Source organism: Ovis aries, chromosome 1, assembly GCF_016772045.2.
Source record: "Ovis aries strain OAR_USU_Benz2616 breed Rambouillet chromosome 1, ARS-UI_Ramb_v3.0, whole genome shotgun sequence".
In the NCBI taxonomy this organism is placed as follows: domain Eukaryota; kingdom Metazoa; phylum Chordata; class Mammalia; order Artiodactyla; family Bovidae; genus Ovis; species Ovis aries.
This window is the reverse complement of record NC_056054.1, coordinates 247,277,580-247,302,621: the sequence shown is the minus strand read 5'-3', so window position 1 is coordinate 247,302,621 and position 25,042 is coordinate 247,277,580. Positions and strand designations below refer to the sequence as shown.

At 36.7% G+C, this 25,042-nt stretch overlaps 1 protein-coding gene across 6 annotated transcripts in view; it reads right to left on the bottom strand.

Moving 5' to 3' along the window:
- Positions 1 to 443: 443 nt before the first annotated feature.
- The window catches only part of XRN1 (5'-3' exoribonuclease 1), a 115,818-nt gene continuing 91,219 nt past the window's right edge, over positions 444 to 25,042 (bottom strand). The window contains exons 34-43 of one of the 6 annotated variants that reach the window (XM_060394952.1): positions 18,883 to 18,944; positions 17,391 to 17,501; positions 17,112 to 17,234; positions 16,528 to 16,690; positions 14,992 to 15,170; positions 13,252 to 13,365; positions 13,056 to 13,158; positions 6,290 to 6,328; positions 5,779 to 5,939; positions 444 to 5,284 (exon numbers count right to left, since the gene is read on the bottom strand). In XM_060394952.1, the coding sequence (XP_060250935.1) occupies positions 4,988 to 5,284; positions 5,779 to 5,939; positions 6,290 to 6,328; positions 13,056 to 13,158; positions 13,252 to 13,365; positions 14,992 to 15,170; positions 16,528 to 16,690; positions 17,112 to 17,234; positions 17,391 to 17,501; positions 18,883 to 18,944 (1,352 nt within the window). In that variant the 3' untranslated portion in view covers positions 444 to 4,987. The remainder of the gene's footprint in view (positions 5,285 to 5,778; positions 5,940 to 6,289; positions 6,329 to 13,055; positions 13,159 to 13,251; positions 13,366 to 14,991; positions 15,171 to 16,527; positions 16,691 to 17,111; positions 17,235 to 17,390; positions 17,502 to 18,882; positions 18,945 to 25,042) is intronic. The other 5 variants (XM_060394954.1, XM_004003873.5, XM_012102109.4 and 2 more) reach the window with 5 other exon arrangements.

Genomic DNA, 25,042 nt, shown 5'->3' with positions numbered 1-25,042 from the left:
TCGTTGTACTTCCTGGATTGGATTCTCTGAGACAGTCCCGAATTCTTACAACAAATTTCCTTTTCTTAAGCTAACTTGAGAGGATTTTGATCTGTTTATTGATTTTCAAGTAAAAAAACTGGCACTAAGTACCCAGTGCTTTAAATATACTACCATACAAGGGGTGTTGTTTTCTTCCTTTAGGACATGAAGAAACTGAGGCATAGGCATTATATAACTTGCCAATCTTAATATAATGACATATTTACAATTAGAGGCAGAGCCAGGATCTGAACTGTGGCCATCAAAACCTGCAGTTCAGACTTTCTCCACCAATCATGCTGTCAATTTTGTGCTAATTGACACAGATTCAAATACCAATATAAAAGGATATGAGGTTTAAGTGAATCCTGTAATCCATTTTTAATATCACTGCAAACATACAAGAACAAAAGCTTATGAAATCATTCTCAAATGTTTAATTAAAATCCATATAGCATTTAACATGTATAGATGTTTAAACTCTTTCAGTGACTCATATTTTAAAATCCTTTTGCACAACATTTTGAGGCTAACTTCATGCCAAAAATCTACAAATGTACAGTTTAACACAAAAATACATTTGGAGTCCATTCCAATGCAAGTTGAAAACACTTTAATTGCAGACAATGTATAGATATTTAAAAAACAAAAGCTACAAAATGAGCACATAAAATCTTCCCTTTTGAATTTTTAATAAAATACTGCTCTGTATAAGATCTAATGAAAAATTCCAGTTACTTATAAAATACTTATGTGAGGGAAAAAAAGAATTAAGATCTCTATGTATGAGTTATACTTACTTATATTGTTTAAATGAAAAAAATGCTGAACATGTTGATGATACAGTACACTATTACTCAGATATCAAAATAGATGCAAACACTCAAAGAAGCAATTGGATGCAGGCAAAAGAAAATATGAGACTTAAGGCCAAAAAAGCCCCTAAATTCCAAAACAAACAAAAAAATCACTCGTATTACTTCATGAGAAAACAGTATGAAGATTTGGTTGGATCACTAAAACATCTACAGGCATTTAATTATTTGGCCTTGGCAATTTACTAGTACGTCAACTGCTGAAATAACAGCAATAGGTGTATTGTTGGAAAAAAATTAATTTTTATAGGTTTAAATATGTAAAACTTTATCTACTGGAAACCAGAGTCTCCATCACGAATTGCACTTGAGATGGCTGAATGCATTGATTGAGCAAGGCATTATTGTTGGTTCACTGAAACACACAAACAAACACAAAAGCAGCTATGGATTTCTGATATTCTTAACTATCAAGACTATTTTCTGTTTTCCTCTCTCTAAAAGACGCATCAGTGGTGTTGGAGATAAGCCAGTGAAACTCCAGCCTGCCTTCGTTCTGATCGTCATGGTCTCTTAACTGCTCCCTGGCGGAAGATGGAGCAATCTCAGGGAAATATCAGCCAGCTCTGTCTGAAACATATTCATTTCTAGCATTTTTAAGCATTATCCTAACTAGGAAAGGAAGCTCCAGCAAAAAAGACTGCTTCACTGACAAAGCTTATAAGATGTACAGAAAGAACACTGCCGGTTTAAGTTCTGTCACTCTCTAGAAAAATGATAAGGGGACTTCTGAGATTCATTTTTTTTTTCAGAGGTAGAGAATGTCTGTCATTTCTCTCCAATAAATGAATTCCCCTCCCCAGTAAAAACATGATTTGGAAGCAAGATGGTACTAAGAAATACAGCAAGCTCAAAAAGCTGGGAAATTGTACATAGTGGCTTTAAAAAAAAGAGGCTCTGGACAATGAAATGAAGCATATTAGAACGAACTTTAGTGGGGAGGGGGAGAATTCTAGCTCTCTTAAACTAGACAATCACTATGATAATGTACGATTTACTAGTACAAATAGAACAGATGATTTAAAAGTGAGTAAATAAATCACTGCAGTTCATCTATGTCCTTGAGCTAGGAAGAGTATAGTCTGAAAATGCAGTGAAGGACAGGTCTTATTTAACTGGTCTCCTTCCAACTGCCTCCCTATCTGCCTCTCCTCCCAAATCCAGATTAGTTTGAAAAATATCAGTTTAAAACCAAAGCAAGTACCTGATCATGAAAAAGGAAACAAACAACAAAACCCGCAGCAAGAGTTCCTCATCTCTCCCACCAATAGGAAAAGAAAGATCAAACTTTTGTTTTTCAGTTCTAAAAGAACTACTTATCCCTCTGAACAGCAAGGAAAGTCTTTAATTGAAACCAAAGTACACATAGAGGTGAAATTAATTTTTCAGGCAACTGAGTCTCAGATGTTTAAGACATGAGTCTGCATGATGTTTAAATCAATTAGTACAGTCTATCTGTAAAATTATAAGACTCAGGTAATGTATTGGAAATGGTGAAAAGGACTGAAAGGACCAAGCTTCACAATTCACTTAATCTGCTCAAAAAAAAAAAAAAAAAACAAAAAAAAACAAACCACTTTATTGAACAAGCTTATCTAGAAATAATGTTTTAGTAAGGAGAGGAAAGTTTAAACAGATTTAACTGCTCTTGTGATGTGGAAACATGACTCATCTTGGGGAACCTGCTCTTCTGTGCCCTACACAGTCCATGGTTTCCACACACAGTCCACAACAGATTCAACAGTTGAATGGGCATATTTCTAAATTTTGGGACAGTCTGAGTCTGTGCCATCCACAAAGGAAAAACTGTAAGTTTCCCAAATTTATCAGTGGATCTAGACTCCTCAAGACTGTCATGAGACACAGTCTCTGCTTCTTACGTCCTCTCCAGAGAGGATCTCAGGATGCAATAGATGAGGATCTCATCTATCGCTCTCAGGCCCATCTCTGGAATAGGTGTACAAGGTGAAGAAAATATAGATGAATGCATGACACTATCTGGTCACTATGGATTTCTCTCCCATTTTAATCTCTTTTTAGTCTTGAGTTGCTTTAGGAGAAGAATGAAAAGAAAACACTTACTGCCTCTCCATCTAGAACTGTCAGTTTGCTTTGTTTGAATATTGAGGAAACCCCCTTATATGGGTTGTGGCACTACGCTTATCAAAGTTTCTCTTGAAGTTTTTGGAAGATGGCATGTGCTCCTTCTTCGGTGCTTAAATAAAGATGTGGGCTGTACACTGTTTATATAGGGTGGTCACAGAGAAATGATGAGTGAGGCAATTCTTGAATGCTGGAGTTTGTATAGTTACATAACATGGAAAATATACACTCTAAAGTAGTAGAGGTTAACATAATCTTATTGTCACAATTCAACTTTTTTTTGTATTTCCATTAAAAAAAAATTTTGTGAGGCAAAAAGGACAAACTCTGAGAATTACTTGAGCCTCATTACTTCAGATCCTACTACAGAGAAACATGTATTCCCAAAAATGAAATGCTGGGAACCAACGAACATCTGAATCTAGGAAAATTAATAGAAAATAAAATCACAGAAACTCACATGACTATCATAAATGACAAATAATGAACACTTATTTCATACTAAAGGCACTACTAATATACAAATATCCTATTAACATTTGGAGAAACTCTTAACATTTAGCAGTTAGAGAACGAAATCCATTTAACTCAATACTAGCATTTTAAAAAACAAACAGACTAAGACTCAAGGCAGAGTTTTCAATGAGCCAAATGAAACTAGATATAATAATCAGCAGCTCCATACAAAGATTGTGGTTCCTACTTTTAAAATACTTTTAAAAAAGTATGATAACTTACTTCCTTAAAAATATAAGCATATCACAAAAACTAAAGCATAAATATATATATATATATATATATATGTATATAAATCCAGGCCCTGGTACCGCTGAGAAATTTTCATAAACTCTGATATAATTTCAACAGCCACAGATTGAATAACACACACCCACACATGACATGTACAGACAAAATGCCAGAGTCACTGCACAGTTCAGCATAAAGCTAAAAGTATGGAAAGAGAACAAGGACGGGCATTTGTCATGTAAATAATGCATATTATATACCAATTGTGCCTGTGCAAACCTTGGCATTTTTAAAAATTTAGAATTTCATTGTCCCAGGAAAGGCTACACATGGATCAACAATGGAGCTGTCGTGTATGTTTAAGTAAGCAAGTAAAAAGCTAAACAAAAGGATAACACATTTTAATTAATGACATGATTAATATTTTGTACTTCTATCAGAAGATTAATCTATAATCATTATACCCTGTAGATTTTGAAACTTAATTTTTTATTAGAGGTTAACTAATGCTGGTTCTTGAATAATCTAAAAAACTGTAATTATTTCCTCAAATCTAGATCACTATGTATAGTTCTAAGCAGTTAAATGAAATATTCTGATCAGTATTCTGAAATTGCTTTGGTACAAAATGGAGAATAAAGCAAAACTGGCAGCACCAGCACAATGTGATCACGTCACAACAGGTCTAAAGGACCCTCAGAGATAACAGAACATAAGTTAAAATACCTATAAATAAGCGCAACTCTCCTGACAATTCTATTACATCATTAAAAAGAGAAATAAAATCTACATTCAGTAAATTATACTTGAGGCCCAATTTTCATGCTCCATTTAATTATTCCTCAATGATAGTGTAAAAAAAAATGTTTATTATTATTGCAGTACCATGTCTAATTCATAGTTCAGGATGCTTTTAATGACAAGGCCAATGGTTAGAGTGGTGCATGTGAATGCTCAGTCCACTGATAGTATTTTAACACAAGGTTTTAGTTTTTTTTTTTTTTTTTTTTACAGCTTTATTGAGGTATAATTGATGTAAAACAAATTGTACATACTTAAGATGCACAATTTGATTTACAGTCTTTTAAATAGCATGAAAAGTGCCTGGCCACTAGAAAATTAAAAAATTTAATTGAAATGTATTGTTTTAAAATAGTACACTGTAATTTCTTGTGAGACACAGGTATGGATTTATAAAAAGGTGGGAGGAAAGGAAAGAAATTTAATTCCAAGTACCAAATTTATTCAGGTTTAGAAACGCCAAAATTGACAGCCAGTTTTCTTGATTTTCTTCTTGAAGAGCTTGGTGCCGACTTCTGGTGAGGCATACTATGGCCTGGGGAGGCAGCTGCAACTTGAAAAGAAGATGCAGGTTGAGGGATCTGAGAAGATGGTAAGGAAGCTGATGAAGTCTCCTGTGGAATTCCTTTGGTGACATCAGAAGATGCTGACTGGCTAGTGTGAAGCGGGGTGACTTGATAACTCTGGGCCTCCTTATTCTCAAAGTTCTTTTTGTTCGCAACTCTTTTTTTAGTTACCTTTGAGGAATAAAAGAATAATTAATTAACAATGTAGGCAAAAAAAACTAGTGTCAGAAAATACCATAAATCACGCTGCTAATGCTTGTCAAGCACTGCTGACTGTGACTTTCACTTATAATCTCCAAACCAGACTTTAGAAATTCAAGGAATCTAGTTATGATATTTTAAATGTATCCATAATTCCAGGATAAAGAAAATTTATGTTCCTGATTTTAAATCACTGTTTTAGAAAAGGATATTATTACTTGCTACAATTATTTATTAGAACACAAACTCAGACAGCAGGGATTAGGTTAGACGGTTCACCAGTGGTCAAAATATATTCTCAGTACCTACTCCAGTACTGATCAGGCTTCTACTTGGCACTGAGTATGAAATCACTGAATAAATAAAATTTTATCAATAGCTTTTTTTTTTTTAAATTTTAACAATAGCTGTTGAATAGTAAAAAAATTCTCTTAAAAATATAACAATTCTCTTCTCGGTCTCACCTGCAGAGGTATGAACTGATTGTGCACACCACCTGGCATTCCCCCAGCCATGGGCATGGTCCCAGCATACGATGTATGATGGAAGGGCTTCCCAGGAACTGGCATTGGTGGTCCCCATGGCACTGAGCCAAAGAGATGAGATGATGAAGGCATGATATTAGCTATTAAAAATCATGGAAAAGCTATTTTAGTAAAATGGCATCATTAAAGCCCTGAAATTTAAGACCTCCCTTTGCTACTTTTCCTTTTAACTTATTTCACTTTGGCAAATAGCATACACTTAAGTTCTGTTTAACCTTGCTTTCAACATTCAAAGTCCTCTTAAGGAATACGAAACACCTACATTCAGCTTGTCATTATGCTGCCTGGCCTATGAAGGCCAATAGTACCTTATATTGATACAAGCCTTAGGAATATTTGTAATACTATTTTTAAAAAATAATAGGGTCATTAATCTGTCCCTTGGGGGAGAAAAGGCAGGGCAGAAAGAGAGAAATCTTAAGGATCTCACCTGCCCCCAGTGCTAAGTTGCTTCCATAGTGATCCCAGCCTACAAAAAACAAAAAACAAACAAACAAAAAAACACCGGAAAAGCTCAAGTCTTGAAATTTGATCACTTTCATATGATATACACAATCTTTCTTTTCCCTATTCTAACATCTGTAATTCAAGAATTCCCTATTCTAACATTTGTAATTCACAGCTTGTTTCTTGCTGAAAGTGCACTGAATCAGTGGTTCCCAAAACTGATTTGTTTATCTGAATCACATGGAAGCTTGTGAAATATAGATTCTTGGGCAAAGCTCCAGACCTACTAATCAGACTCTGAGGGCCCAGGAATCTGTATTGTTAATAAGCTCCACAAGTGATCCTTACACATTCAGCACCAGTTCAGTATTTGTGAACTACTGCATTGAACAATAACAACCAAGACTCTGGCACACTGCCACCAAAGAAAGTCTGTACTGTGCTCAAAGTTTCTTTTTAGAGAGAGAAAAAAGCAGACAGAATTTAAGACTATATAGCTCAACTAACGGAGAAAGCAATAGCAACCCACTCCAGTACTCTTGCCTGGAAAATCCCATGGACGGAGGAGCCTGGTAGGCTGCAGTCCATGGGGTCGCGAAGAGTCGGACACGACTGAGCTACTTCCCTTTCACCTTTCACTTTCCTGCATTGGAGAAGGAAATGGCAACCCACTCCAGCATTCTTGCCTGGAGAACCCCAGGGATGGCAGAGCCTGGTGGGCTGCCGTCTATGGGGTCACACAGAGTCGGACACGACTGAAGTGACTTAGCAGCAGCGGCTCAACTAAAACTCAGCTACATTTGAGAGAAGCTTGTGAGTATACCTTTAGATAATCCATATGTACTAATTACTTTAATTTATATATAGTTGCTGGATTTTTTTGATGTGGGTAATTTTTAAAATTTTTAATGAATTTATTACAATATTGCTTCTGTTTTTATGTTTTTGTCTTTTTGGGCCATCAGGCATATGGGATCCTAGCTCGCCAACCAGGTATTGAACCTGCATTGGAAGGTGAAGTGTTAACCAATGGACCGCCAGGGAAATCCCCCGGATTCATTTTTGAAAGTGAAAAAGCAATCAAAATGGATTTTCTAAGTTACAGTGGACTTACTACCTTGAGTTATATGAAAACATCAGATTTATTGTGTCATAAAAATTCTATGACTAACCATGGTTTATACAGGCAAAGGAATGCCAGTATAGTATAGTAACAAAATTGTGGGGTTTGTTATCAGATAGATTTGCTTTTGAATGCTACTACTGCTACTTAGTAAGTTATGGCCTTAGACAAATTGCATTTTTTAAACAAATCAAAGTAAAAATAATTATACACATACATATTGTAATAAAAAGGGTTTTCAACAAAATATAGCAGTCATCTGGTCCATCCCAGGTTTAACTGTTTTAGCTATTTATTTGCACACTGTTCAATAATTTGCTTATACTACTAGCTGATTTTTCAACTTTAGGCATTTTTAGACTAAAACTACTATGATAGATCAAAATTCAATTCTTTTATACCACCCTTCATTACTTGCCCTGTCCTCCCAATATATTATAATATTCATTTAAAAAATAAGTGTTTGTGGTATGTCACTATATAAATATTATCACTTCAAAGCCAAGTAGGGTACTCTGATTACTTTTTGTTCCTTGTAAAACTTAAAAAACTCTTTTAAGAGTAATTACCTTTTAAAAGCACCTTAGCCTTCTATACATCCTGCATGTTTTTTCCCAAATGCTGCCCATCTATCAGATCATTATCTCACCTGCCAAGACCTCCCCCTGCCCTCTCAATTGAGACCAGTTACTTTCTACACCTGCTGAGCAGCTGGCATTCTGGAATTCCCAATTATTGCATAAGTATATTAGGTATCATGCAGTTTAGTTTCATGTGTGTGTGCGTGAAAGTCACTCAGTCATGTCTGACACTTTGCAACCCCATGGACAATTCTCCAGGCCAGAATACTGGAGTGGGTAGCCTTTCCCTTCTCCAGGGGATCTTCCGAATCCAGGACTGACCCCAGGTCTCCCCCACTGCAGGAAGATTCTTTACCAGCTGAGCCACAAGGGAAGCCCAAGAATACTGGAGTGGGTAGCCTATCCCTTCTCTAGGGGATCTTCCTGACCCAGGAATTGAACCAGGGTCTCCTGCATTGCAGGCAGATTCTTTACTAACTGAGCTATCAGGGAAGTCCTTAGTTTCATGGTTTTGTTTAAAACAAACAAATAAACAAAAATTATTGCTTTGCTTTTTGGAGTGCAGAATTCAGCAACTTCTAAAGAACAGTACATAATAAGTAAATTTGCCTGTCTGAAATGTCTTCATTCTACCCTTGCACTAGATTCACGCTTCAGCTTTAGAGAGAAATCTAAGATGAAACTAATTCTGTCTCAGGATTTTGAGGTAATCAATGCTCAACTGCTTTCTAGCTTCTAGCCTCTGTTCAATGATGCAATAACATTATGATTTTTGATTTTTATTTGTATTTTTCCTTCATCTCTGACCTCTCTTTATTCAGTTCAGTCGCTCAGCTATGTCCAACTCTTTGCTACCCCATGGACTGCAGGATGCCAGGCTTCCCTGTCTGTCACCAACTCCTGGAGTTCACTTAAACTCATGTCCAATGAGTTGGTGATGCCATCCAACCATCTCATCCTCTGTCGTCCCCTTATCCTCCCACCTTCTATCTTTCCCAGCATCAGGATCTTTACAAATTAGTCAGTTCTTCACATCAGGTAGCCAAAGTACTGGAGTTTCAGCTTTAGCATCAGTCCTTCCAATGAATATTCAGGACTGATCTCCTTTAGGATGGACTGGTTGGATCTCCTTGCAGTCCAAGGGACTCTCAAGAGTCTTCTCCAACACCACAGTTCAAAAGCATCAATTCTTTGGTGCTCAGCTTTCTTTACTATCCAACTCTCACATCCACACATGACCACTGGAAAACCATAGCCTTGACAAGATGGACCTTTGTTGGCAAAGCAATGTCTCTGCTTTTTAATATGCTGTCTAGGTTGGTTATAACTTTTCTTCCAAAGAGCAAGTATCTTTTAATTTCATGGCTGAAATCACCATCTGCAGTGATTTTGGAGCCCCCAAAATAAAGTCTCTCACTGTTTCCCCATCTATTTGCCATGAAGCGATGGCACCAGATACCATGATCTTAGTTTTCTGAATGTTGAGCTTTAAGCCGAGTTTTTCACTCTCTTCTTTCACTTTCATCAAGAGGCTCTTTAGTTCTTCTTAACTTTCTGCCGTAAGTGTGGTGTCATCTGAGTATCTGAGGTTATTGATACATCTCCTGGCAATCTTGATTCCAGTTTGTGCTTCATCGAGACCAGTGTTTCTCATGATGTTCTGCATAAGGGTGACAATATACAGCCTTGATGTACTCCTTTCTTGATTTGGAACCAGTCTGTTATTCCATGTGCAGTTCCTACTGTTGCTTCCTGACCTGCATACAGATTTCTCAGGAGGAAGATCAGGTGGTGTGGTATTCCCATCTCTTTCAGAATTTTCCACAGTTTATTGTGATCCACACAATCAAAGGCACAGTCAACAAAACAGATGTTTTCTGGACTCTTGCTTTTTCGATGATCCAGTGGATGTTGGCAATTTCATCTCTGGTTCCTCTGCCTTTTCTAAAACCAGCTTGAACACATGGAGGTTCATGGTTCATGTACTGTTGAAGCCTGGCTTGGAGAATTTTGAGCATTACTTTGCTAGCGTGTGAAATGAGTGCAACTGTGCAGTAGTTGCAGCATTCTTTGGCATTGCCTTTCTTTGGGATTGGAATGAAAACTGACCTTTTCCAGTCCTGTGGCCACTGCTGAGTTTGAGTGCAGCCCTTTCACAGCATTATCTTTCAGGATCTGGAATAGTTCAACTGGAATTCCATCATCTCCACTAGCTCTGTTTGTAGTAATGCTTCCTAAGGCCCGCTTGGCTTCTCATTCCAGGATGTCTGGTTCTAGGTGAGTGATCATACCATCATGATTTTCTGGGTTGTGAAGATCTTTTTGTACAGTTCTGTGTATTCTTGCCCCCTCTTCTTAGTATCTTCTGCTTCTGTTAGGTCCCTACCATTTCTGTCATTTACTGAGCCCATCTTTGCATGAAAAGTTCCCTTGGCATCTCTAATTTTCTTGAAGAGACCTCCAGTCTTTCCCATTCTATTGTTTTCCTCTACTTCTTTGCATTGATCACTGAGGAAGACTTTCTTATCTCTCCTGTTATTCTTTGGAACTGCATTCAGATGGGTGTATCTTTCCTTTTCTCCTTTGCCTTTCACTTCTCTTCTTTTCATAGCTGTTTGTAAGGCCTTCTCAGACAACTGCTTTGCCTTTTTGCATATCTTTTTTTTCGGGATGGTCTTTATCACTGCCTCTTGTACAATGTCATGAACCTCTGTCCATAGTTCTTCAGCACTCTGTCTATCAGATCTAATCCCTTGAATCTATTTGTCACTTCCACTGTATAATCATAAGGGATTTGATTTAGGTCATACCTGAAAGGTCTAGAGGTTTTCCCTACTTTCTTCAATTGAAGTCTGAATTTGGCAATAAGGAGTTCATGATCTGAGCCACAGTCAGCTCCCAGTCTTGTTTTTGCTGACCGTATAGAGCTTTTCCATCTTTGGCTGCAAAGAATATAATCAATCTGATTTTGGTATTGACCATTTGGTGATGTCCATGTGTAGAGTATTCTCTTGTGTTGTTGGAAGAGGGTGTTTGCTACGACCAGTGTGTTCTCTTGGCAAAACTCTGTTAGCCTTTGCCCTGCTTCATTTTATACAACATGGCCAAACTTGCCTATTACTCTAGGTACTTCCTGACTTCCTACTTTTGCGTTCCAGTCCCCTATAATGAAAAGGACATCTTTTTGGGTGTTAGTTCTAAAAGGTCTTGTAGGTCTTCATAGAGCCATTCAACTTCAGCTTCTTCAGCATTAACTGGTCAGGGCTTAGACTTAGATTACTGTGGAGATCATTCTGTCATTTTAGAGGCTGCATCCAAGTACTGCATTTCGGACTCTGCTGTTGACTATGATGGCTGCTCTATTTCTTCTAAGGGATTCTTGCCCACAGTAGTAGATATAATGGTCATCTGAGTTAAATTCACCTATTCCAGTCCATTTTAGTTCGCTGATTCCTAAAAATCAATGCTCACTCTTGCCATCTCCTGTTTGACCACTTCCAATTTGCCTTGATTCATGGACCTAACCTTCCAGGTTCCTAAGCAACATTGCTCTTAACAGCATTGGACTTTACTTCCATACCAGTCACATCCACAACTGAGTATTGTTTTTGCTTTGTTTATTGTTTCTCTTTATTACTGGTATTCTAAATTCCAAGGCAATCTGTGTCTCTTTTCACTTAGTGCTAAGCATTTGGTGGCCCTTTCAGTTTACAGATGCATGTCCCTTGGTCAGAAGAAACTATTTCCTTGATAACTTTCCTCCTTCCCAGGATCTCTGGTCTCTTTTTCTGGAACTCCAATTAGATAGGTGCTGGATCTACAGACAGTTCCTCTAAATCTTTCTTACTTTTTATTTTCCTCCTTTTATGTTGATCTTTTCCCTGAGAGTTCTGTGGCTTTGTTTTACCTATTGAATTTAAAAAATTTGGGTCAACAATTTTTGTTCCTAATTTTTTTTTTTTGGTTGCAATACTGTTTCATTTCATAAGAATGCTAACCAAAGTTGTCTCTGAAGTTCTCTTCTTTGCAACACTATCTCCAGATCCCTTTCATTTATCTTTGTTTAGGCTCTTATAGAGATTTTCCTAAAATGTTCAGTGGTTTCTCACAGTCTATTATTTCTTCATATTTAAAGAGCAAGACATTAAAACTATGATTAGAAGCAGTGTCTGTGTTGGGAGGGTGTAGGGCTAGATGACTTGAGATCCTCAGCTTCTCTCTAGGATGACTGAATAGTGAGCCAGCCTTTTGGTTGGAGCATCCTCCAAAAGTTGGTGGGTCTTTTGCTTGGAATTCAATGAATTTCTCAAAAAACCATCCTCTGACTTCCTATCTGGGCTAAGACTTGTTACAGCCTGGGAATAGGATGGGAAAAGGAACTTTATGTAACCTCAGTTTCCAGCCTAGTATCTCATTCTCTATTCTGTACCTGGTGTCTCATATGTATGGAACCTTCTGGAGACCATACCTCCAGGCTTTTGCCTGTAGTTAACTGCTTGACTGTGTGGGGGAAGGCTCTGGGGAGGGTTCTATCACTCTTGCTACAGATGTTGAACTGACCCCCTCTTTTCAGGCCGTGCCTCTGATAGCTTCTGACACTTTCAAGTTCTGAATCTCTTGGGAACTGTGAGAGACAATCTGCTCATCTATTGGTTTGTATCCTCTTTTATTCACTCTTCAGTCTGAGCATAACCCTACTCTGTTGCATTGGTTTTTATTTCTCTTCTTTTCCCATCACAAACTGTTTTCAAATTCTAATGTGCTGATATTTCTTCTCTCATCTCTTTGTCTTTAAAGGTTCACTCTTAAAATAGTTTATTATTCAGTTTAATGGAGTCTGGGCAAAGAGAAGAGACAACCAGTTTAATACTCCCTGCATTTCTAGATGAATCTGCAGGCTCTGGTTTCAGGCTTACCCCTTACAACTCCTTACATTACTGAGATATTTAGATCATTTTTTGGTTTCCTCGAAGTGATGCTTCTTAAAAGAACTTTCTAAAAACAATAATTAAATGGTAAATATTTAGACAAGAAAGATACCTTACCAGTAGGCTGGGGAAAAACTGGAGGAATGGTTCCAGGTGGTACAGCTGGAGGATAACTTGGAAATATTGGTGGAGGCAAAGGGAAATTCACTCCTAAGGAGCCCTAAGGAAGTATTTAAAGTTATAAAACAATGCATCAAAAACATCTAGAGGGATTACTTAAAGATTTAGTAAATAATTCATGGACAGTTCTCACCAATTGTTGTATAGCAAAAAGTGCAGCTTTTTCCTTGGCTTCATTTTCAGAATGGCACTGTGGCCCATGTACCAGTAAACCATTAGATAATTTTACCTGGCAAACTGTCATTGTCTAAAAAAAGAGAACAGGAATGTTTATGAAGTTATCTGTCCAGGAAATTGACCTTCTTCTAGAAAGCTTAAACAAGTAGAATAATTTCATCTAACATTCTGTAAAAAAAAAATTTCAAGAATTCAAAGAAGGACTATAGTTTTCAGTTATGATGCAAAAACTTTAAAACTGTTGCCTTATCTTTCAGTGTTTACAAAGTTAAAATGATCTCTAAGCTAGTTGAAGGGTCAGGAATCTAATCGTAAATGAAAGTCAGCTAAACTTTCTTCTTTACATCTAGGATCAGGAAACTAGGTTTCCTATTTGTTTTTGTATGTAAGATTTTATTGGAGCACAGCCAAGTCCACTCTTTTATGTTTGCCTATACCTACTATAACTGCAGAGGAAAGCAGTTGTGACAGAGCCCATATGGCCCACAAAGCCTGAAATATTTACTGTCTGGCTGTTTATAGAAAAAATTTGCTGACCCCTGCTTTCCACCATCCTTTAAATAGTAGACATTTTGCTAACATGAATTAACTGCCAAAATCGTAAAACTCCAAAGTTCTAACTGATTTTATATTTACATTTGAATGACAATTCTTTACTGCATACTTTTTTCCTTTGATAAAAAAGATTTTTAAGAAAACTGCTTTTTCAGAAAGTAGTCATATTTATGTAGTAGTATTACTAAGTATAGAATTATTAATACTATGTTAGTATCATTATGCTAACTTAGTATTATTATCATTATTATTAATGGTTGTTTTAGGTAAGAATATGTCAAGAGTTTGGACAAAGGATGAAACAGATTTCCTGCAGTGGTTCTACAGGTATGGTATGGGGACCTCAGAGGTCCCTGAGACCCTTTCCAGAGCTTCAAACTATTTTTATAATAATACAAAAATGTTATTTGCTCTTTTCACTCTTTCTCATAAGTATAGAGAGAACCAAACGTTCATTAATATAATTTCAAACTCTACAATTGCACTAACTTTAAATAAAATACCATGTTTTAATGTTGTTATAAAAAATATATGATATGAAAAGGCTATTAAAATTTTCTTCCTTTTTTCCAACTATTCGTGTGAGGTCAGATTTTCTTCATGTGTTTCAACCAAAACCATGTATTACAAGAGATGGATAGTAAGAAGCAGATATGAGACTCTAGCTTCTTCTATTAATCTAGAAGATGGAAAACACTTGCAAAAATGTAGGGCAATGACATTCTTCTCACTAAATTTTTTCAAAAAGTCATTTTTAATTAACAATTTAAATTTTTTCATTTTTAATTTGGTAAATATGGATATAATACAAGTAAACGAAAGTTCTTTGGGGTTCTCAAAAAAAAAGATGGGTAGTTTCTGAGGCCAAACAGTTTGCAGCTGGTGTACAGCTGCACTGTACACCAAGACCCCTAGCCCTATAATCATTTTGAAGAATCCTGCGAGGCGACCTGCTGCCCAAGTTCCTGTCAGTGGTTATGCATAAATGGAAAAGCCAGAGGGAGAAGTATTCATCTATGCTTCTCATAAAATAAAAAATACCAGCTCCACTATATTATTTCCAGCCAAAGATTTTTAGTTGATTTGTTTAACATCAGTGATCAATGACTTATGCAAACAGAAGAACAGTAGTACACCATACCTGTGGTGTTCTCAGAAAGGAGAAATCTGGTTGTGGCATTCCAACAAGGGAACAAATTCGAGAAAGTTCAGTTACTGGTGTGGACACAGGAGGAATCTGGCCGGCAGGCCAGCACACACTGTCCATAGACTGAACATTATGGTACTCACTAGCACTGTGAGGCTTGTTCATATAAGATGCTACAAAAAAAAGAGAAAGATCACTGAGTAGAGTTCCTTGTGTTAAAATTCTTAAGTTTTGAGGCTTCAGCTTTGGTTTTCTCAAAATCCACCTTACTTTCTGAGCCACATGGATCAACGTTTTTGCTCTAAAATAGTGCTTCTTGAATGTTTTTTCTGAAATCAAACCTTCCAAGTGCCTTTATATAGAATATGATTTTAAAAATTCTGGAAGATCACATTCTTTATAATCAAGAAACTCACCAACAGAACAAAAGCACACCCTAGTGGAGAATGAATCTAAACCTCTAACTATTATAGATTAAAAAATAAGTGGCTTGCCCAAAGTCATACATTAGTTCTGTTACATGGACTGGGTTCTGAGCTCTTCATTCTAAGGTATATAATGCTTTTTACTATACTGAAATATAGTAAAAGTTACTTGTTTTTGACAGTGGGATCATACTTAGCTGATACTGTTTTAAAATTTTATTTTGCTCTCTTTCAAGAATACATCTGTCACTATGATATATATTGTTTCCTGAGAGTTATTGGAATTTTAATTATTTATCCTGATACTCAGTAGATAAATGAAGCTAGGCTCTGATATTGTTCCAGATTTTCATCCTTAATAAATTCAAATTGGCTTATTTCAAAATGTTTTTTACCTGAGAAACTTTTGTCCCCACCTACCATTATTCCTGGTGGACTTTTGAAGATAATTACAGAGACAAATATTAAGTATAGTGGACACAGAAGTAGGGGCAATGATCGACATCTAACGAAGTCCAGCTGTGTGCCCCATGTTATGCTGTAGGCTTCACAGATTTATGGTAAGTGCCACTTTCCGATGTGTGCCTCCATTAATTATTTTTAATTGATTTTCCAGCTTCTTTTTTATGTGAGTCAAGTTATTTTAACATAATACTAATACCAATTATTGGCACCTAGGATGTGTTAGACACAGTGCTAACTGTTTTATTTATGTCATATAATTATTGCAACAGACATCTGCAATGTTATTTCATAGATAAAAGAAAAGTCAAATAATATATTTAAATTACATAATAATTTTTAAATTATTGAGAAAAAGCTAAAATGTAAAAACTTTTCTAGGTTTGGAATCTACAGAATGAGTGTTATAGTATAATTTAAGTAGTTACAAGAAGATAGTTAGAGATCTACTGGTTACAGTTATTTAATACATTGTTATGTAATGACATAAGCATAAGAAAACATACTCTTATTACCCTTCATTATACTTAAAAAAATAAAAGTAGTTTTATCTTTAAAAAGGACAAGATTAAAAAACCAAATGAACTGAATTTTTGAAGTTGCCTATTAGCTTAATTTCTTATTAAGTACTTAGCTTACTTACTCAATTTCTTATTTTGTTTAGGTTGTGAGGAAGATCCATATTCATCTCTTCTACTAGAGGAAACAGTGACTTCATTACCAAACTGTTTCATTTCATTCTTATGGTCCATACTGTCAGAGCTGTCAATTTTTAGAATTTCTTTAAGCATCCGAGTTCCCTTCTGCTTTGAAAATGATTGGTGTGGAGATAGTGGGGGTAGAGAGAAAAGTTAAACATAGAGTTACAAAGCTTACTGATCCTCCTTTTAATAAGTTCTATTGTTAAAAATTAAGACAATAACTACATTCAGATAAAGAATAAGGAAAATCAATAGAGTTGAAAAAAAAAATCCACATTTCCTGGCAAAGAAATAATAATTATCATTCCTGCTTAATTTCTGACCAAACAGTCTGGGAACAATGTTTGAAAACCAAGGGAGCTCTGGTGGCTAAATTGCCCAGGACAGCCTGGTTTTCCTCACAGGATGACAATAATATGCATCACATCAGTCTATGTAAGAGAAGGTGTCTTAGCTGTTGCATAGGGTACGTATGGCCAACAATAATGAAATTACCATATTGTACAAACTCCTACAAAATACGAACCATAGCAAATGACTGTGGTGACAAATGTTCTTCACTTGGAGGCTCTTCATGATGAGATGACTGTATTTCATTTTCTTTGGAGATATTCAAGGATGCTAAGAAGTTCTCAATTCCAGGATTAGGCTAAAAGAATAAATATTTTATGACTGAAGTTTTGAAAGTACAAGGACCTGAAAATCACTAAGAGTTTTATGTACAAAAACAATCATTTAATTTTCACTCACTCGTCTTTCCAAGTGTTAAAGTGTGGGAAGATAAACTGAATGAATGGTCTTTTACCTTATCAACAGCACTTGGATAACCAGTCACAACCTTTTGATTTTCTGAGACTTCTGAACTTTCATTTCTCTTCAGTAGCTTAATATTACATTTGGCAGGTCCTCCAAATGCCTATAAAAGAGTAATATAGGTTTTTGTGCAAATAAAATAATAGTTACTACTTAACAGTATTCTAAATAAATCACTGCAAACTTTTTGGAGTGTTATTTTTTCTTTTATATCATAAGAAAAAAGGGGGGGCCCATAAACTTGATGAGGGGAAAAATTACATCTTAACCTTCATTAATTTCTAAATAAGATTTATCATTCCCTTCAATTATGAATGTATGCAATAAACTATTAATATAATGGTGGTGATTCTAATGGCATTTCAATATAATTGGTTTTCTTTCAAATCTTATATATTTTACTTTAGCATTAATACTATTATTCTCAGAAAGAGTCCATACACTTCACCAAAGAGGCCCACAGCACTATAGAGTTTATGAACTCCTTTTCTAGAAGAAAGGAAATTATAGCATAAGAATTTCAGAAGGAGAGGGCTTTGAAAGTCATGTAATTCAACCCTTTATTGGTATCTGAAAATTAATGGGTTCCATTACTGAGAACCTGTTATGTGCCAAGATATCTGCTAAGATATCTTTTATAAATATATTATAGCTTATAAGAGATCTAACTTTTTAAAAAACTTTGTTATAAAACATAATATGCATATAAAATGCACACATGCGAATTATACATGTATATTTTTAGATTTAAACTTTTTTTTTATTATAAAATGTATATAGACTCTTTATCAGTCAGCAGAAACTCTTAAAACATGAATGATCTCAGTTTCTCTTATTAACCTAACTCCACAGAATTAACTGTTAACGTTTCCATGTTGGTCTATATACTTTCATTGACTTTCACTATATACAAACATGCATGCGTGGTTAGTCGCTCAGTCATGTCCAACTCTTTGTGATCCCATGGACAGCAGCCGTTATTTCCAAATAGTTTATACATAAAATGTACACACACTAATATAAATAGGCATGTTTGTATGTATTTGTATAGGGCTTTCCTGGTAGCTTAGCTGGTAAAGAATTCCCATAGAGAGAGGAGCCTGGTGGGCTACAGTTCATAGGGTAGCAAAGAATTGGACAAGAGTGAGGGACTAAGCACTAGCACCAGACTATATATAATGAATGAGAGGGACAACTGATATATTTTAGTCTCCATTTTAAAGATGAAATTGAGGCGTGAGACGTGCAGTGACTTGCTCAAGGCCACTGAACCATTAAACAGCAGAACCAGAATGTATCTCTAATTCCAAGTCTTGGACTCTAGTTGTGCAGCCTCCCATCCAAGGGACTGACAGGCTCAGCAACCCTCTTGCCACATACATTATGAATCTGGTCGAAAGGGCTGCAAATTTAAGGCAGATGCCCCAGAGCCACCAATTCCAATAAAAAGTGGGCTACTAGAAATTTGATTTTAAGAAGCTTACCTGCCTATTTGACATTTTTTGTGACCGACTCTCAGTTTTAGGACTCTTACACTCTTCTTTAACTAGACACAAGAAAATAGAAATTCTGTTAAATGAAATTTGTTGCATACCTATTAAATTTACCAAATATTTACCACAGCAAGGCACTGTGCTAAAGAATTCACTGAATTCCACGGAGGGAGACAAAGGCCCTGCTTTTGAGGAACTTGTAATCTAGATGAGGGGGAGAAAAGATACAGGCAACAACAAAGGAAAAAGAAAGGTGGCATTTAATTGAGTCTTGCAGAACAGCAAGTTTCCAAAGGGCAGAATAGCGGGCTAAGTATTCCCACAAAGAAAATAATAAGAGAAAAGACAAATAATAGGAATAGCAGAAAGCAAGGAATATTTGTGGCACTCTACATAGACAAGTTCTGCTGGAGGCTAAGAAGTATAATGCAGCTTAGTTGAACTAGAGGAGCAGGCTGTAGCCATAAGCTGCCAAGGACTGAAGACTATGGAATTACACCAGAGGTAATGGGCATAATCACAGAAAAGTTTTGATCAGGTAGGAATCTGATCAGAATTGTGCTTTAAAAAAATTAAAAGATAGCAGTGGCTTATTATATACAAGGAGTTAGAGACCAATGAGGAAGCTATGTTAGTATTCTTGTTAAGGGGAAATTAGGAGAACAGAAAGAAAATGAAAAAGCATAGATGAGAAGAGGAAGGAGGGAAGGGAAAAATGAAGGAGGAAAGAAAAGAAGGAAGAAAGAAAAAATGAGGAAGAAAGAGAGGGACACAAGAGGAAAGAGAGGATGAGGAAAGAAGTAGAAGGAAGGGATGGAAGGGAGGGAGGGGATGGAATGAGAGAAAAGGGAAGGAAGGCACAAAGATGGGAAGGGAAGGGAAGATGGAGAACAGAGAGGGTAAAAGAAGAGAAGAAGGCAAGGAAGAATTCTTGCAAAAAAGGAGGAAAATTAAAAGTAATATGACATGATTCAACATTAAACCTTTGTTGAGACACACAAGAAAACTAATTGGAATTCCACATAATGTAAATGGCTTACAAACTTTTATACAAAGAATAACTTGAAGAAAAATCACAAACATTTTAATTAACTATAAAATCTTAAAGCTTTAATTATCAGATTTATGGGGACATGAATCTATATTTCACTTAAAATGTAAAAGAAACAAAAATAACATATAGATATTGGTGCAAAACAAAAACAAAAATCTGAACCAAAGTTATAAAACAAGAAAAGTTTTTCCAAAATAGTTTTTAGAAAAACATTTTATAAAGACTATTCTTAAAGTATAGGAAATATATAAATACATAAAATACCATGTGCATATAAAATATAATCAATCAGACTCAGGATTCGGCACTTGGTATTTCCTCTGCTGGAAAGCTCTTCAGCAAGCTGATTCCATTTCCCTTTCATTTGGGTCTCTACTCAAATGTGTCCTTGGAGAGGTATTACTTGACTGCCTTATTTAAAACAGCATCTGCATCACTCAGTCTTCTTACTCTGCTTTATTTTTCATCATAGATTTATCATTACTACAGATTATGGAGTTTACTCTTTGCCTATTATTAGTCTCAACCTTAGAATATAAAGTCCATTAGGTCAGAAAACTTGTGTGCCTTATCCCCAGCACCTAAAACAATACCTTGCACATAGTACAGCTGAATAAATAAATAAATGAATAACAAAAGTCATATTTTGAACATGAAGAGCAATTTGATACAGTTTGGGAATACTGTGATCAAGAGAAGAGAAAAAGTAACTGTAAGATGAAGATTCTCATCTGCGTATCTGTATTCCCTACTGTGCCTAAAACACAGTGGACTACTGAAACAGATGAAGAGAGTCAAAATATATAAAATACGTTAGAGAATATTAACAACAAAATACTTGCACATATTCTTAACAAAAATCTGTAATATAATTTGAATTTATCTATTTATTTTTAATTTTTTGGCCATGCCTTGCAGCATGTAAGATCTTAGGTTCCCCAACCAAAGACTATACTTGTGCCCCTGCAGAGGAACCATGACGTCTTAACCACTGGACTGCCAGGGAAGTCCCTGGAGTAATGTAATAGGCAAGTGTTTATATACACAAAAAGGTAACTGGATTACTCTAAATAAAATTTATCTCAAAATGTGGTTAGTAAGGTGATATCAGCAAAAATACTGAAGGACCTCTACAAATTCTTTCCTCCATAAAAGCAACAAGAAAACGAATATAAATTACCAGAATCCTAATTTTCAGAATGATGGAAATTAATCAAAGACTTGCAACAATCTGGGATGTATTTCTTCAAGAAAAAGGACTGAATCTTAGTAAAAACAGTGAGTTTTGTGACATTTTAACTTGCCCTGCCCAGTTCCATCCCTTACTCTCCAGTTCCACAAAGTCTTGAAAAAAAAAAAAAACCAGGTAGTATTTTTTGGTGAAAATCCATAGCCTGGCTGCTACTTGAGATTAGAATGAGGCTGGAGCTCTTTCAAAGTGTTATTCCAACATTCTATGAGCCCAGTATTACCATGATACCAAAATTAAAGACATCACAAGAAAATTACAAGTGTCCTTAATAATACAGATGCAAAGATCCTCAACAAAATACCAGTGAATAGAATCTTGTAGTGTATAAGGAGGATGATACACCAAGATCTAGTGGGATTTATCCCAGGTATGCAAGGTTGGTTCAACATATGAAAAACAATCAATGAAAAAACACACGTCGAATGCATAAAAGACAGAATCCATGTGATCATCTCAAAAGTCAAAGAAATAGCATGTGACAAAAACTAATATCCCTCCTAGGTTAAAAAAAAAATCAACAATCTAGGAATACAAAGAAACTTCTTCACCTAATGAAGGGCAGCTACCAAAACCTCACAGTTAACATTATATTTAATGATGAAAGACTGAAAGCTTACCCTCAAGATCAAGACAAGGATGTGTACCCTCACCACTTCTATTTAACTGGTGGTTTTAGCCACAACAATTAGGCAAGAAAAATAAACAGAAGGCACCCAGACTGTATAGGAAGAAGTAAAACTACATTTGCAAAAGCCACAAAAAAATAGGGCTAATAAATAAGTTCAACAAGGTGGAGGAATACAAGATCAATATACAAAAGTCAGTTTTATTTCTATAAATGGTAATGAACAATATGCTCCCCAAATTAAGGAAACAGCTCCACTGACAACTGTAATAGAATAAAATACTTATTAATAAATTTAACAAAAAATTCAAGACTTATACGCTGAATACTATAAGACATCATTGAAAGAAATAGAAAGACTTATTGAAGATGACAATACTACCCAAAGTGGTCTATAGATTCAGTATAATCCCTATAAAAATTCCAGCTGCCATATCTGCAGAAATAGACAAGCTGATTCTAAAATTTAAATGGAAATGGAAGAGATCAGAACTTGACAAATAATCTTGAAAAACAAAGTTGGAGGATTCAAATTTCCTAATTTCAAAACTGGTAACAAAACTATGGTAATGAAGATGATGTGTTGCGCACAAAAAGATGGAATATAGATCAGTGAAATGCAATTAGAGACTAGAAATAAACCTATGCATCTATGGTCAACTGATTTCTGACAAGGGTGCCAAGACAATTCAATGCAGTGCAAAGAAAATTCAATGAGCGAAGAACAGTCTTTTAATAAACAGTCCTGGGACAACTAGGTGTCTATATGCAAAAGAGTGAATATGGACTCATACCATATACGTACTTATTCAAAAACGGAAAAAAGACCTAATGTTACAGCTAAAACTGTAATGTTCTTAGAAGAAAACACAGGTGTAAATTTTTGTGACCTTTCTTAGATGATACCTAAAGCACAAGCAACTAAAGAAAAATCAGAAATAGATAAATTGGATTTGGTCAAAATTTAAAACTTTTGTGCTTCAAGGACACTGTAAGAAAATTGAAAGACAACCACAGAATGATAGCACATATCTGCGAATCAGATATCTGAACAGCATATAGTATATAGAACATAAGAAGTACTTCATAGGATATGGAATATTAAAAGTACTCTTACAACTCAAGAACGAAAAGATAACCTAATTTTTAAAATTTTATTTCCAAGCAATGTATTTTTAACTTGGATGCAAACAAACAAACAAAAAAAAGAGAGAGAATCCCCTGGGGACCAAAACTGTAAATCAAGGTAGGATTAGCTCATTTGTCCCTCTGGGCAGTGTTCCTGACCCAGTTTGATTTAAACTTTGGCTCTTTCACTTTGCAGGTGAAGAACGGAAGGCTCGTAAGGGGCGTGGCATTTCACATGCACATGACTTCTTAGGGGCGCGGCTTCCTAGGAGAGGTGACCTGAAGCTTTGAACTCAACTGCCACAGTATGTGAAAGTGCAAGGTCACGGTTCTTATGTTCTCATACTAGTCCTCCCATTACTGTTATTACTACTATTGCTGCTGCTGCTGCTGTCATTAATAAAAGCACTGAGTCTTCCTGATGGAACCCAGAACCCAATGGCTGTTCCGAGGAGTCAGTAAGGACAGCTCAGCTGATTCAGTCTTTTCTGGGTACAAACACTCTTAAGCTTGACCACTGTCCACTGAGGACGATGCTGTTGTTTCATCTTCCAGAAGAGAAGCCTGAGGCCCAGCATGGAGGAGCCCGGGCTTAGCCAGGATTTTTGAAAACCCAGGGGTACAAGGAGAGGGCAGGCTGCATCCCAATACACTCCTGCTCCTACCAGAATTCAGGGTGGAATGGTCACAGGTCACCAAGGCTTGGCCACTGACACAGCTACTCCCTTGCCGGGCCTGCCACTGCTGGGGGCTGGGTACCAGGAGGAGCGGGGTACATGCTGGCACACTTTCCCAGCTGGGTGTGTGCCTGACTGGGGTGCACGCTCCTTTCAGGGTACCCACAATTGCCTCCAGCCTACACCTTCCGGCCTGAGAGACACATAAGCCGTTACCCCCAAATCTTCCTCCCAGACCCTGACAACCAAAAATCCACTCTTTATCTCTGTGGATTTTCTTGTTCTGGACGTTTCATAGAAATGGAATCACACATTCTACGGCCTTCTGTGTCTGGCTTTTCTCACCTGCATTGTATCTGGGGGCTCATCTGCTTTGCAGGGTGTGTTACCGCCATAGCTTGAATTTGTACTGCCTGCCCTGTGTCCCTGGGACCCCAGCAGCATAGCACCTTCCCAAAGCCTAGGATCTGGAGAGGCACCCCACCACACCCCTGGCATGGAGTGTGGTGTTGCACATACACTCTGGGCCCAGTGGCTACTCGCACACCTGGCCCTCTAACCTCTGCCCAGAACCCTTTGTCCTTCCCTTTCTGCAAGCTAACACTCACACACCCTCTTGGCCTCATCTTACCTGCCTCCTCCTCAGGGAAGACCTCCACACAGGCATGGACCCCTGAAAGCTTGTCTCTCGGCTCCGTCCACTTTCCCTACCTCGCCCCTATCTTGTAGGGTTTGGAAAGACACTTCATCCTGCCACCCTCTGTGCCTTATCTGTCTCCTGGGTTAGGCTGCAGATTCAAGTGGGCTGGGTGTGTGTATTAGTCACTCGGTCATGTCCGACTCTATGTGATCCCATGGACTATAGCCTGCCAGGCTTCTCTGTCCATGGAATTCTCCAGGCAAGAATACTGGAGTGGGTTGCCATTTCCCCCTCCAGTGAAGAGAACCTAATTTTAAAATGAGCAAAGGATTTGAACGTTTCTCTAAAGAAGATAAACAGCCAATAAGCACATGAAAACATGTTCAGCACTATTAGTTATTAATGAATTAGAAATGAAAACCACAAGGAGACTCCACTTTACATTTACTAGGATGACTATAACAAAAAAGTTGGATAACAACACTCCATAACAAGTGTTGTGGAAGATGTGAAGAAATTGGACCGTCATATATTGCTGGTGAGAATGTAAAATGGTATAGCCATTTTGGAATACAGTATGGTAGTTCCACAAAAAGTTAGGCATAGAGTTAACTCAGTAAATAAAAGACTCAGTTATTCCTTTACTTCATATATACTCATGAGACCTGTAACCACATGTTCACAAAAAAGTGAAGTCACTCAGTCGTGTCCAACTCTGCGACCCCACGGACTGTAGCCTACCAGGCTCCTCCAACCATGGGATTTTCCAGGCAAG